This window comes from Oncorhynchus masou, unplaced genomic scaffold, assembly GCF_036934945.1.
Source record: "Oncorhynchus masou masou isolate Uvic2021 unplaced genomic scaffold, UVic_Omas_1.1 unplaced_scaffold_650, whole genome shotgun sequence".
NCBI classification, from domain to species: domain Eukaryota; kingdom Metazoa; phylum Chordata; class Actinopteri; order Salmoniformes; family Salmonidae; genus Oncorhynchus; species Oncorhynchus masou.
Genome location: NW_027012938.1, coordinates 265,003 through 280,018, shown reverse-complemented (window position 1 = coordinate 280,018; position 15,016 = coordinate 265,003). Strand labels below are relative to the sequence as shown.

The 15,016-nt window shown below is 45.8% G+C and overlaps 1 protein-coding gene across 2 annotated transcripts; it reads left to right on the top strand.

Moving 5' to 3' along the window:
- The first annotated feature begins 840 nt into the window (after window positions 1-840).
- LOC135536679 (GTPase IMAP family member 7-like) lies at window positions 841-14,639 on the top strand. 2 transcript variants are annotated; one of them, XM_064962935.1, is made up of 3 exons: window positions 841-1,029; window positions 5,924-6,007; window positions 13,019-14,639. In XM_064962935.1, exons 2-3 carry the CDS (start codon window positions 5,929-5,931, stop codon window positions 14,092-14,094), a joined length of 1,155 nt encoding a protein of 384 aa, XP_064819007.1. In that variant the 5' UTR covers window positions 841-1,029; window positions 5,924-5,928; the 3' UTR covers window positions 14,095-14,639. The 2 variants fall into 2 exon arrangements, with proteins under 2 accessions (XP_064819007.1, XP_064819006.1); XM_064962934.1 differs by having other exon boundaries at window positions 843-1,029; window positions 5,927-6,007.
- Window positions 14,640-15,016: the final 377 nt, after the last annotated feature.

The following is a 15,016-nucleotide window of genomic DNA, read 5'->3' as shown; positions in this document are numbered from 1 at the left end:
TCCAGGATGATAATGCCCCCGTCCACAGGGTATGAGAGGTCCCTGAATGGTTTGATGAGCATGAAAACCATGTAGACCATATGCCCTGGCTGTCTCAGTCACCAGATCTCAACCCAGTTGAACACTTAAGGGAGACTCTGGATCAACACCTGTGAGAGCGTTTCCACCACCATCAACCAAACAATAGAGTTCTAGACACTTGTATTGAAGCAGTTCTGGCACTTCATGGTGCCCAACGCCCTGTTAACACACATGATGTTGGTGTTTCCTTTATTTTGGTAGTTACCTGTAAGGTCCAGCTAAAAGCTTCACTAACAGCGAGTATTTAACTTAACTACCTTACTAATTAAATTACGTACAATGATTACATTAGAAGACCAAGGCAACTATGAGCCTAAGCGGCAGTCTGTTTGTGGTATTATTAAATCTCCTTGTCACTCATTGTCATGGCTTGATAGTGATCAATGGAGTTGGAAAGAGAACAAACAGATCTGGGACCAGGCTTGGCAACTACAGTATATAGTGATCAATGGAGTTGGCAAGAGAACAAACAGATCTGGGACCCGGTTAGACAACTAAAGTATATAGTGATCAATGGAGTTGGAAAGAGAACAAACAGATCTGGGACCAAGCTAGGCAACTACAGTATATAGTGATCAATGGAGTTGGAAAGAGAACAAACAGATCTGGGACCAGGTTAGACAACAACATTTTTACATTTGAAAATGTTTCATTTGCTATTTTAATTGGAACCTTTTTCCCAGAAGAAGAGGTCTGTGTCCAACACATTTCATTTAACCCAGAGTTGTTACTCATCCAAGGTTGAGTTGTCAGAGGAGGTTGATAATAGTGACACCCAATCAGATTTCAGCCTCTGCCTGTCCTGAGGTGAATAACTCCTCTCATTGGCTAGAAATGACTAGTTACAGGTGAAACGAAACTTAACTCTGACTATAAGTTGCAGCACATAGCTACAGCTCTCAAGTCACAACAGGGGACAATTAACAGATACGTGCAACTACACTAAAAGTGAGTATTCAACTTAACTACCTTATTAATGAAATGTACAACAATGTATTGTAATAACTGTAGCACAATATGGAGTAAACATTTGATTTATACCAGGTTTGTTGACATTGATGCATACATAATCAAAAAATGACCTCACTAGACATGTCAAGACAATTTAATCAAAATAAACAAGTTTCTTGGAAAGTCAACAATCACATTATTATGTTTGTATTTATACATGTGGTTTAATATTGGATAACAGTGAAAGGAGAATTATGTTTTTCACTTTTACCTGAAACATTTATCTTGTTTTATTGAATAGAAACCAGAGGGTCTCGGACAAGATAGTGTAGCACAGGTCTGGGTCTATGATATTTACCTAAGAGAGTTCAAGGGCTGATTTCCTCGTGTTGTTTCAGTCTTAATGTTTTGCTCATAAAATCGGTGGGCCAAATTAAACCACCTGCGGGCCAAATTCAGCCTGTGGGCCACGAGTTGGGTAACCCTGCTATATATCTAATTGAAGTGGGCAAACCTTGAGTCAACACAGCTTATAGCAGGTTGTTGCTGTGAGGGACTGACCTGCAGGTATCTTGGTACTGAGAGACAGGTCATTATACCACAGTGTACAGCAGGTTGTTGCTGTGAGGGACTGACCTGCAGGTATCTTGGTACTGAGAGACAGGTCATTATGCCACAGTGTACAGCAGGTTGTTGCTGTGAGGGACTGACCTGCAGGTATCTTGGTACTGAGAGACAGGTCATTATGCCACAGTGTACAGCAGGTTGTTGCTGTGAGGGACTGACCTGCAGGTATCTTGGTACTGAGAGACAGGTCATTATACCACAGTGTACAGCAGGTTGTTGCTGTGAGGGACTGACCTGCAGGTATCTTGGTACTGAGTGACAGGTCATTATACCACAGTGTACAGCAGGTTGTTGCTGTGAGGGACTGACCTGCAGGTATCTTGGTACTGAGTGACAGGTCATTATACCACAGTGTACAGCAGGTTGTTGCTGTGAGGGACTGACGTGCAGGTATCTTGGTACTGAGAGACATGTCATTATACCACAGTGTACAGCAGGTTGTTGCTGTGAGGGACTGACGTGCAGGTATCTTGGTACTGAGTGACAGGTCATTATACCACAGTGTACAGCAGGTTGTTGCTGTGAGGGACTGACCTGCAGGTATCTTGGTACTGAGTGACAGGTCATTATACCACAGTGTACAGCAGGTTGTTGCTGTGAGGGACTGACCTGCAGGTATCTTGGTACTGAGAGACAGGTCATTATGCCACAGTGTACAGCAGGTTGTTGCTGTGAGGGACTGACCTGCAGGTATCTTGGTACTGAGTGACAGGTCATTATGCCACAGTGTACAGCAGGTTGTTGCTGTGAGGGACTGACCTGCAGGTATCTTGGTACTGAGTGACAGGTCATTATGCCACAGTGTACAGCAGGTTGTTGCTGTGAGGGACTGACCTGCAGGTATCTTGGTACTGAGTGACAGGTCATTATGCCACAGTGTACAGCAGGTTGTTGCTGTGAGGGACTGACGTGCAGGTATCTTGGTACTGAGTGACAGGTCATTATGCCACAGTGTACAGCAGGTTGTTGCTGTGAGGGACTGACGTGCAGGTATCTTGGTACTGAGTGACAGGTCATTATGCCACAGTGTACAGCAGGTTGTTGCTGTGAGGGACTGACGTGCAGGTATCTTGGTACTGAGTGACAGGTCATTATGCCACAGTGTACAGCAGGTTGTTGCTGTGAGGGACTGACCTGCAGGTATCTTGGTACTGAGTGACAGGTCATTATACCACAGTGTACAGCAGGTTGTTGCTGTGAGGGACTGACCTGCAGGTATCTTGGTACTGAGAGACAGGTCATTATGCCACAGTGTACAGCAGGTTGTTGCTGTGAGGGACTGACCTGCAGGTATCTTGGTACTGAGTGACAGGTCATTATGCCACAGTGTACAGCAGGTTGTTGCTGTGAGGGACTGACCTGCAGGTATCTTGGTACTGAGTGACAGGTCATTATGCCACAGTGTACAGCAGGTTGTTGCTGTGAGGGACTGACCTGCAGGTATCTTGGTACTGAGAGACAGGTCATTATGCCACAGTGTACAGCAGGGATGGGCATCTCCATTCATCTGGGGCCTGTTTGGTGACCTTGAGTACATTCCTGACTGACTACATTGATGATGTATGACAGATATTATAATGCCTGGAGGCTGGTGGGAGGAGCCATAGGAGGGATGGTGTATTGTAATGGCTGGAGGCTGGTGAGAGGAGCCATAGGAGGGATGGTGTATTGTAATGGCTGGAGGCTGGTGGGAGGAGCCATAGGAGGGATGGTGTATTGTAATGGCTGGAGGCTGGTGGGAGGAGCCATAGGAGGGATGGTGTATTGTAATGGCTGGAGGCTGGTGGGAGGAGCCATAGGAAGGATGGTGTATTGTAATGGATGGAATGGAATACATTTAGTGGTACCTACACATCAAACACATGGAAACAACATGTTTGACTCCGTTCCAATGATTCCATTCCAGCCGTTACATTGAGCCCCTCCTCCTATATCTTCTCCCACCAGCCTCCACTGATATCAGATATCCACATCATATGCTATAGCCGACAGCACAGTTGATGATGTGGCATGCAGCCATTGGTTGATGCAATGAAACTCCTGTGCAGGGAACCACGGTCATCCTTTATCCCCAGCTAACACACCTGGCTCCAATAATCAACTAATGATGGTCTTCAGGTTAGAATGTAATCAGTTGAATCAGGTGTTTTAGCTACATGGCTGTGGGAACGTGTGACACCAATCAGGCCCCAGAGAACTGGAGTTGCCTTCCCTGGTCTACAGGAACTGGTCCATCTGGTCCCACCATGTAGCAGAATGTCAACTGTAGAATGATAAGCATGTTTAGGATGTCATTTGACACCCCCTATATGAGTACATTATGTTTTTCTGATGCTGGTTACTTTGTACTTTGTTTTATAACAGTTACTTGTACTTTGTTTTATAACAGTTACATCACATAGCATCTTCTTATAGTTCATATTGTTTTAAAGTCAAATAACACCACATAGCATTACTCTTCTTATAGTTCATATTGTTTTAAAGTCAAATAACACCACATAGCATTACTCTTCTTATAGTTCATATTGTTTTAAAGTCAAATAACACCACATAGCATTACTCTTCTTATAGTTCATATTGTTTTATAACAGTTACATCACATAGCATTACTCTTCTTATAGTTCATATTGTTTTAAAGTCAAATAACATCACATAGCATTACTCTTCTTATAGTTCATATTGTTTTATAACAGTTACATCACATAGCATTACTCTTCTTATAGTTCATATTGTTTTAAAGTCAAATAACATCACATAGCATTACTCTTCTTATAGTTCATATTGTTTTAAAGTCAAATAACACCACATAGCATTACTCTTCTTATAGTTCATATTGTTTTAAAGTCAAATAACACCACATAGCATTACTCTTCTTATAGTTCATATTGTTTTAAAGTCAAATAACACCACATAGCGTTACTCTTCTTATAGTTCATATTGTTTTAAAGTCAAATAACACCACATAGCATTACTCTTCTTATAGTTCATATTGTTTTAAAGTCAAATAACACCACATAGCGTTACTCTTCTTATAGTTCATATTGTTTTAAAGTCAAATAACACCACATAGCATTACTCTTCTTATAGTTCATATTGTTTTAAAGTCAAATAACACCACCACTCTTCTTATAGTTCATATTGTTTTAAAGTCAAATAACATCACATAGCGTTACTCTTCTTATAGTTCATATTGTTTTAAAGTCAAATAACATCACATAGCGTTACTCTTCTTATAGTTCATATTGTTTTAAAGTCAAATAACATCACATAGCATTACTCTTCTTATAGTTCATATTGTTTTAAAGTCAAATAACATCACATAGCGTTACTCTTCTTATAGTTCATATTGTTTTATAACAGTTACACCACATAGCATTACTCTTCTTATAGTTCATATTGTTTTAAAGTCAAATAACATCACATAGCATTACTCTTCTTATAGTTCATATTGTTTTATAACAGTTACATCACATAGCATTACTCTTCTTATAGTTCATATTGTTTTATAACAGTTACACCACATAGCGTTACTCTTCTTAAAGTTCATATTGTTTTAAAGTCAAATAACATCACATAGCATTACTCTTCTTATAGTTCATATTGTTTTAAAGTCAAATAACATCACATAGCGTTACTCTTCTTATAGTTCATATTGTTTTAAAGTCAAATAACATCACATAGCATTACTCTTCTTATAGTTCATATTGTTTTATAACAGTTACATCACATAGCGTTACTCTTCTTATAGTTCATATTGTTTTATAACAGTTACACCACATAGCATTACTCTTCTTATAGTTCATATTGTTTTATAACAGTTACACCACATAGCATTACTCTTCTTATAGTTCATATTGTTTTATAACAGTTACACCACATAGCATTACTCTTCTTATAGTTCATATTGTTTTATAACAGTTACATCACATAGCATTACTCTTCTTATAGTTCATATTGTTTTATAACAGTTACATCACATAGCATTACTCTTCTTATAGTTCATATTGTTTTATAACAGTTACATCACATAGCATTACTCTTCTTATAGTTCATATTGTTTTATAACAGTTACATCACATAGCATTACTCTTCTTATAGTTCATATTGGTTTATAACAGTTACATCACATAGCATTACTCTTCTTATAGTTCATATTGTTTTAAAGTGAAGCGGCTGAGAATAAATTATCATTTAGTTTATGTGGACTTAGTTTTTTGCAATGAGGTCATCGTCTGCTTCTATGTTTTTGATTGGCCGACTGGAGCAGAGATGGAACGAGGAAGAGGGACTCTGAAGATTCTGTTCCTGTTGACACTCTGTCTGCAAGCCTTCACTGGTCAATGCCAAGGTACACGCACACACACACACACACACACACACACCCCCGCGTACACATATACATGCTGCTCAAACACACACACACACACACACCCCCGCGTACACATATACATGCTGCTCAAACACACACCAGGGCCGTACATATATACATGCTGCTCAAACACACACACACACACACACACACACACACACACACACACACACACACACACGCGCACACACACGCGCACACACACCCCGCGTACATATATACATGCTGCTCAAACACACACCAGGGCCATACAAAGACCTTTCAGGGGCAGGTGCTCAAAATGAAAAAAGGGCGACAACTCAGTTCAGTGCCTCCTCAAGACGTGATTGACAGGGGGAAAAGAGGGTGGGCTATTGGCTAATTATTGATGTTGATGATTGATGTTAATCTGCTGGTTAGCTTTATTTATTTTACTGGTTGTGATTTACCTTCAGCTGATAGGAGCGTAGAGAAGAAGAAAAGACAATCGGACTGAAGTCTCTTCTTCCTCTCTTTCTGCTCCTATCAGCCAATCAGACTGAAGTCTCTTCTTCCTCTCTCTCTGCTCCTATCAGCCAATCAGACTGAAGTCTCTTCTTCCTCTCTTTCTGCTCCTATCAGCCAATCAGACTGAAGTCTCTTCTTCCTCTCTTTCTGCTCCTATCAGTAAATCAGACTGAATGTGGATGATGATGATGATGATGATGATGATGTAGGCTAAGTCAAGTGTTATCAAGTGTTAAACAAATGTTAAGGTCTCTCAAGCCATCCATGTTTGGATACTGGGCAGGTTCAATCTCCTTTACAGGGCAGACTTGTCACGGTTTTCATGTGGTGAAGGAGAGTCAGACCAAACTGCAGCGTGTATATAGCGATCCATGTTTAATCACACAACGTAACACGAATCCAAAACACAAACTCTACAAAACAATAAACGTAGTGAAAACCGAAACAGCCTTAACTGGTGCAAACTAACACAGACTAAGGACATCAAGAAACTCAGGACAATCACCCACGACAAACTCAAAGAATATGGCTGCCTAAATATGGTTCCCAATCAGAGACAACGATAAGCACCTGCCTCTGATTGAGAACCACTCCAGACAGCCATAGACTTTGCTAGATAACCCCACTAGCTACAATCCCAAATACATACACACCAAAACCCCAAGACAAAACACACCACAATACAAAAACTCCATGCCACACCCTGGCCTGACCCAATACATGAAGAAAAACACAAAATACTTAGACCAGGGCGTGACAAGACAAACAGGTAAACAGGTGCAATCTCCTTTCTGTCAGGATTTGGCCAGGGTTGTTCCGGGTTTTTGTCAGTAGATGTCCCCATTGTGCTTTTTGTCCCTGTGTTTTTCCCTTGATCCCCATTATTGTTTGCACCTGTGTCTCGTTTCCCCTGATTGTATTTAAACCCTTTGTTTCCCTCAGTTCTGTGCTCTGTGTTTGTATGTTAGCACCCTGCCCTAGTGTTCTGTGTGCTCTTGTCGATTCCGGGTGACGTTCTTGTGGTATTCTGTTTTTTGTTTTTGTTTATTTTTGGTGAGTTTCTTTTGAGTTCTTTTGTGTTTTACCTACCACCTTTTGGATTTGCCATTTTTGTATTTTAGGATTTTTTCTTTATTAAATACACCGTCTTAAGTACTGCTGTGTCTGCCTCATCTTCTGGGTTCTGCTGTCTATTCGTGGCTCAGTTGGTTAAGTGACTGTTTCTCACTCCGGAGACCCAGGTTCGAAACCGGGTCCTGACAGAAACACAGAGCCAAAAATGAACCCAGAGGCAGCCAGTTCCCAGGACCTTTTGCCACGCTGTCCCACCACCAGGAGACTGTCCAACGCCACGAAGCCGCCCTGGTTCAGCAAGAGGCCTTAATGGCTAGACATTCTCATCTTCTGTCGGAGATGCTGACTTCCATTAAGCAAATATCTGATCGACTTACCCCGGCAACAGTTCCCGTCCCAGTACCTCAAGTTCACGTACCCATGGCAGTTAACCCCCTGGCTGAACCTCGTCTTCCACCTCCCCAACGGTTCTCAGGTGATCCAAGTGCTTGTAAAGGGTTTCTCACTCAATGTTCTCTCTCCTTTGAGCTGCAACCCTCGTCGTTTCCCACCGACCGGTCTAAGATCGCATATATCATCACCCTGCTGTCGGAAAAAGCCCTGGCCTGGGCTACTGCTGTGTGGGATGCCCATAGTTCCTGCTGTGCCAGCTACTCTGCCTTTGCTGAGGAATTCAAACGAGTGTTTCAAGGCCCAAGCAGTGGTTCTGACTCAGCCAAACAGCTCCTGACTCTCCATCAAGGTTGGCGCAGCGTGACGGACTATGCCATCCAGTTCCGCACGGTGGCAGCAGCGAGTGGCTGGAACAACGAGGCGCTCACGATGTGCTTTCTGAAAGGCCTTTCCGACACTATCCAAGATGAACTGGCCACTCGGGAACCACCGGACAATCTCGAGTCCCTGATCAAGTTGGCCTCACGCATTGACCAGCGTCTGAGAGAGAGAGAACTCAACCGTAGACCTCTAGCTCCTATCAGTCCCAGCTCCGAGTCCCCACCTTTATCATCACTGGCTCCACCGGAACCCATGCAGATTGGACGCATCTCCCAGGCTGAGAGAGACCGCCGGATGAGGGAGCGACGCTGTCTATATTGCGGCAAACCGGGCCATTTCCGTTCCACGTGTCCCGGGCTCCAGGGAAACGCTCTGTCCCGTACAGACCGGGGGAACTGTAACGGGAAACATAACCTCCTCCCATCCGTCCAACTCCCGTCTGCTCATTCCAGTCACCCTCTCCTGGGACAACCACAAGCTTCACCTTCAAGCCTTGGTAGACTCTGGAGCCGCAGGTAACTTCATGGATGGTGTCTGGGCGAAGGAGAATGGCGTTCCCTCTGAACTTCTAAGTGACCCCATGAGGGTTACTACATTGGATGGAAGCCCTTTGGGATCTGGACTTGTCACTCATGTCACTACCTCCTTGAGACTTTCAGTTTCACAACACCAGGAATTGATGAACTTTCATTTGATCTCCTGTTCCGAGTTCCCTCTCGTCCTTGGATACCCCTGGCTTCACAGCCATAACCCTCACATCGACTGGTCTGTGGGCACTATCAAGCAGTGGGGTCCTACGTGCCAAGCTACTTGTATTTTCCAGAATTCCCCGAGTTCTACTCCCGAGTCTTTAGAATCCATCGACCTGACCCGAGTTCCCGAGTGTTACCATGACCTCAAACTGGTGTTTAGCAAACAGAGGGCCACCATGCTACCACCCCATAGATCTTACGATTGCCCCATCGACCTGTTTCCGGGCACTTGCCCCCCCAGGGGTCGGATCTTTTCCCTATCTCCACCCGAACGAGCTGCTATGGATACCTACATCAAGGACTCTCTGGAAGCAGGCCTCATGCGTCCATCAACCTCCCCGGCGGGAGCAGGGTTTTTCTTTGTGGCCAAGAAAGATGGTGGGTTACGTCCTTGCATCGACTACCGGGGACTCAATGACATAACCGTCCGTAACCGTTACCCGCTACCCCTTATGGCCACAGCCTTCGAGCTGCTCCAGGAAGCAGTTGTTTTCACTAAGCTTGACCTGCGGAACGCATACCATCTTGTGCGGATCAGACCTGGTGACGAGTGGAAGACCGCTTTCAACACGCCTACTGGTCACTATGAATACTTGGTGATGCCCTTCGGCCTGACCAACGCCCCAGCGGTGTTCCAAGCGCTCATAAACGATGTGCTTAGGGATATGCTTAACATATTTGTGTTCGTTTACTTGGATGACATCCTCATCTTTTCGAGCTCCCTTCAAGAACACACTAAGCATGTCAGACAAGTACTCAAACGCCTCCTGGACAGCCATCTGTACGTTAAGCCGGAAAAATGTGAATTCCATTCATCCCGAGTACAATTCCTGGGATTTGTAGTGGAACCCGGTCGAATCCAAATGGACCCTAGGAAGGTAGGGGCGGTAGCGGATTGGCCCACCCCCAAATCCGTTAAGGATGTTCAGCGTTTCCTGGGCTTCACAAACTTTTACCGCAAGTTCATCAAGAACTTCAGTTTGGTGGCAGCTCCTCTCTCAGCTTTAACCAAAGGTGGCAATGCAAGGTTTTTTTGGGGAAGAGAAGCTGAGACTGCCTTCCAAGGACTCAAGCAGCGCATCCTCTCTGCTCCCATCCTGATACTACCGACTACGGATGAACCATTTGTGGTGGAGGTAGACGCATCAGAGGTTGGTGTTGGAGCTGTCTTGTCTCAGAGGGGTGAAGACAAGAAGCTTCATCCGTGCGCTTTCTTCTCACACCGGCTTACCCCGACTGAGAGGAACTACGATGTGGGGGATCGTGAACTCCTAGCGGTTAAGATGGCATTGAAGGAATGGAGACACTGGCTCGAGGGGGCTTCTCACCCGTTTCAAGTGCTTACGGACCACAAAAATCTGGAGTATATCCAGCAGGCGAAGCGATTGAACTCTAGACAAGCTAGATGGTCTCTTTTCTTCAATCGATTCCAGTTTATCCTCACCTATCGGCCCGGGTCGAAGAATCTCAAACCGGATGCCCTGTCCCGAGTCTACGCTCCTGCCATTCGAGATGACACGGACATGCCTGTCCTTCCTGCTGCTAAGATTGTGGCTCCGATCTCGTGGCAAGTTGAGGATACCGTGAGACGTGCTCAAGCTAGCGAACCGGACCCTAAAGGAGGCCCTGCCAATCGGTTGTTTGTCCCCAAGGCAGTGAGGACTCAGGTCCTTCTGTGGGGGCACTCCTCTCGCCTCACCTGTCATCCGGGCGTAGGTCGCACCTTGGAGTTCATCCAGCGTAAGTTCTGGTGGCCTACCATAAGAGAAGACGTTGCCACTTTCGTCAATGCCTGCCCCGTGTGCTGCCAGGGCAAATCTTCTCACCTCCGCCCTCAAGGACTCCTTCATCCTTTACCTGTTCCCCACAGACCCTGGTCCCATATCTCATTGGACTTTATTACTGGACTTCCTCCATCCCATGGCAATACTACTATCCTAGTCATAATCGACAGGTTTTCAAAGGCGGCCAGGTTCGTCCCTCTGACTAAGTTACCTTCTGCCAAGGAAACGGCTGAGTTGGTAATTAATCATGTGTTCCGAGTCTTCGGCATTCCTCAAGATGTGGTTTCTGACAGAGGTCCCCAGTTCGCCTCAAGGTTTTGGAAGGCCTTCTGCCAACTCATGGGGGCTTCTGCCAGTCTATCTTCAGGGTATCATCCGGAGTCCAACGGCCAAACAGAGAGGATGAATCAAGAGCTGGAAACCACCCTCCGATGTATGACTCGTGACAACCCGTCCACATGGTCATCCTTTATTGTTTGGGCCGAATACGCGCACAACACCTTGCGCTCCTCCTCCACTGGTATGTCCCCGCACGAGTGTCAGTTTGGCTATGCTCCTCCATTGTTCCCGGACCAGGAGGCAGAAGTCAGAGTGCCTTCAGCCTTGAGGTTCGTCAGACGCTGTCGGCTTATGTGGAGGAAGACCCGTCTTAATCTGATGCGTTCCTCACAGAGGTATCAACAACAAGCCAACAGACGTCGCCGTCCCGGGCCTACCCTGCGCCCGGCCAGAGAGTCTGGCTTTCCACAAGAGACTTACCTCTACGGGTGGAGTCTCGCAAGCTGTCCCAAAAATACATCGGTCCCTTCAAGGTTGCCAGGAGAGTTAACCCAGTTTCTTATCGCCTACACTTACCCAGATCCCTTAAGATTAATCCCACATTTCATGTGTCATTGTTAAAACCTGTTGTTTTTTCTCCCCTTGTCCCGGCAGACAGACCTCCCCCTCCGCCTCGTGTCATTGGAGGCCAGCCGGCTTATACCGTCCACCGGATACTGGATTCCCGCCGGGTGCAGCGGTCCTGGCAGTATCTGGTGGACTGGGAAGGCTACGGTCCTGAGGAGCGCTCCTGGGTTCCTGCCAAAGACATCCTGGACCCTGACCTCATTCGTCAGTTCAGGGTCCTCCACCCTGAGAGAGCTGGTAGGAACGTCAGGAGCCGTTCCTAGGGGGGATTCTGTCAGGATTTGGCCAGGGTTGTTCCGGGTTTTTGTCAGTAGATGTCCCCATTGTGCTTTTTGTCCCTGTGTTTTTCCCTTGATCCCCATTATTGTTTGCACCTGTGTCTCGTTTTCCCTGATTGTATTTAAACCCTTTGTTTCCCTCAGTTCTGTGCTCTGTGTTTGTATGTTAGCACCCTGCCCTAGTGTTCTGTGTGCTCTTGTCGATTCCGGGTGACGTTCTTGTGGTATTCTGTTTTTTGTTTTTGTTTATTTTTGGTGAGTTTCTTTTGAGTTCTTTTGTGTTTTACCTACCACCTTTTGGATTTGCCATTTTTGTATTTTAGGATTTTTTCTTTATTAAATACACCGTCTTAAGTACTGCTGTGTCTGCCTCATCTTCTGGGTTCTGCTGTCTATTCGTGGCTCAGTTGGTTAAGTGACTGTTTCTCACTCCGGAGACCCAGGTTCGAAACCGGGTCCTGACACTTACAGGGTAGACTGGTGAACAGGTGCAATCTTCTGACAGGGTAGACTGGTGAACAGGTGCAATCTCCTGACAGTGTAGACTGGTGAACAGGTGCAATCTCCTGACAGTGTAGACTGGTGAACAGGTGCAATCTCCTGACAGTGTAGACTGGTGAACAGGTGCAATCTCCTGACAGTGTAGACTGGTGAACAGGTGCAATCTCCTGACAGTGTAGACTGGTGAACAGGTGCAACCTACGTATGGGGTGGAGGGTGACGAATTTGACAACTTGCGAGTAGTGGTTTCTGAACAACAAATGACAGAAATATATTTTAAAATTATATTACAACCCAGAAGGGAGACTGGAGGGACAAAGGTGCATCTGCTCTGTAGATCCGTCTGCGCACATCTGCCTGATACACAAACACACATTTCATTAGCTTTTCATCAAGACAATCACTATCAACTCAAGCACTTGTCTGTTTTCGCAGATTCAGGGCATCCCTCTGACCTGAGGATAGTTCTGGTGGGGAAGACTGGATCAGGGAAGAGTGCAACAGGAAACACCATCCTGGGGAGGGAGGGGTTTAAAGTGGACTTCTCCCCTGAGTCTGTCACTGTTCACTGTGAGAAACAGAGTGGAGTGGTGGATGGGAGGAAGATTGATGTCATCGACACCCCGGGGCTCTATGACACAACAATGTCTAAAGAAGAGATGAAAAGTGAGATAGAAAAGTCCATCTACATGTCAGTCCCAGGACCTCATGTGTTCCTGCTGGTGATCAGACTGGGGAGGTTCACAGAGGAGGAGAGGAACACTGTGAAGTGGATCCAGGACAACTTTGGAGAAGAAGCCTCAAAGTACATCATCATTCTGTTCACACATGGAGACCAGCTGAAGAACAAACCAATGGTGGACTTTCTGAATAAGAGTGCGGAGCTCAGGAAACTCGTCAAGGTCTTAAAGGACAGAAATCATGTCTTCAATAATGAAAACAATGACTACACTCAGGTCCCAGAGCTGCTGAAGAAGATAGATGAGATGGTGATGAAGAACGGAGGACAACACTACACCAATGAGATGTACCAGGTGGTTCAGAGGAAGATCAAAGAAGAAGAGGAGAGGAAGAGACAGGAGAAGAAGGAGAGAGAGGAGGAGGCGAAGAAGAAACAAGAGGAGGAGATCAGACAACAGGTAGAGAAGGCGAGAGAGGAGGAGAGGAAGAGACAGGAGGAGAAGAAGAAACAAGAGGAGGAGATCAGACAACAGGTAGAGAAGGCGAGAGAGGAGGAGAGGAAGAGACAGGAGGAGGAGAAGAAACAAGAGGAGGAGATCAGAAAACAGGAAGAGAAGGCGAGAGAGGAGGAGAGGAAGAGACAGGAGGAGATCAGGAAGAAGGAAGAGGAGAGACTGAAAAGGTTAAAGGGCATATCAGGAAAACTTGTTGAACTGTTAGCAATTGGTGTCACAGCTGTTGTAGCAGGACCAGCAGCTATTGCAGTTGGAGGTGCTGTACTTGCAAAAGAGGCAACTGACTATGTATTTGATTATTTGACAACATACTAATTAAGCAAATACGAGGAAGAGGTGGCAGTGTGAAGTAGCACTCTCTTCCTCATCTTAATGTCAAGTAGTAGCAGTAGAATAGATTATTACTGTATAATGACAACCATCATTGTTTGATTGTTCAACACTTTATAATATGATCAGTTATTTAACATGTTTATTATTAAATGGCTCAGGGACAATAACACAGGAGGCTGTTCAGATATAATGTGTTCTCCCTCTACCCTCCCTGGTCTGTGTTGTCCCTCTACCCTCCCTCCCTGGTCTGTGTTGTCCCTCTACCCTCCCTCCCTGGTCTGTGTTGTCCCTCTACCCTCCCTCCCTGGTCTGTGTTCTCCCTCTACCCTCCCTCCCTGGTCTGTGTTCTCCCTCTAACCTCCCTCCCTGGTCTGTGTTCTCCCTCTACCCTCCCTCCCTGGTCTGTTTTCTCCCTCTACCCTCCCTCTAACATCTCTCTACACTCCATCCCTGGTCTGTGTTCTCCCTCTACACTTCCTCCCTGGTCTGTGTTCTCCCTCTACCCTTCCTCCCTGGTCTGTGTTCTCACTCTACCCTTCCTCCCTGGTCTGTGTTCTCCCTCTACCCTTCCTCCCTGGTCTGTGTTCTCCCTCTACCCTCCCTCCCGGGTCTGTGTTCTCCATCTACCCCCCCCTCCCTGGTCTGTGTACTCCCTCTACCCTCCCTCTACACTCCCTCCCTGGTCTGTCTTCTCCCTCTACCCTCCATCCCGGGTCTATGTTCTCCCTCTACCCTCCCTCCCTGGTCTGTGTTCTCCCTCTATCCTTCCTCCCTGGTCTGTGTTCTCCCTCTAGCCTCTCTACCCTCCCTCCCTGGTCTGTGTTCTCCCTCTAGCCTCTCTACCCTTTCTCACTGGTCTGTGTTCTCTCTCTACCCTTCCTCCCTGGTCTGTGTTCTCCCTCTA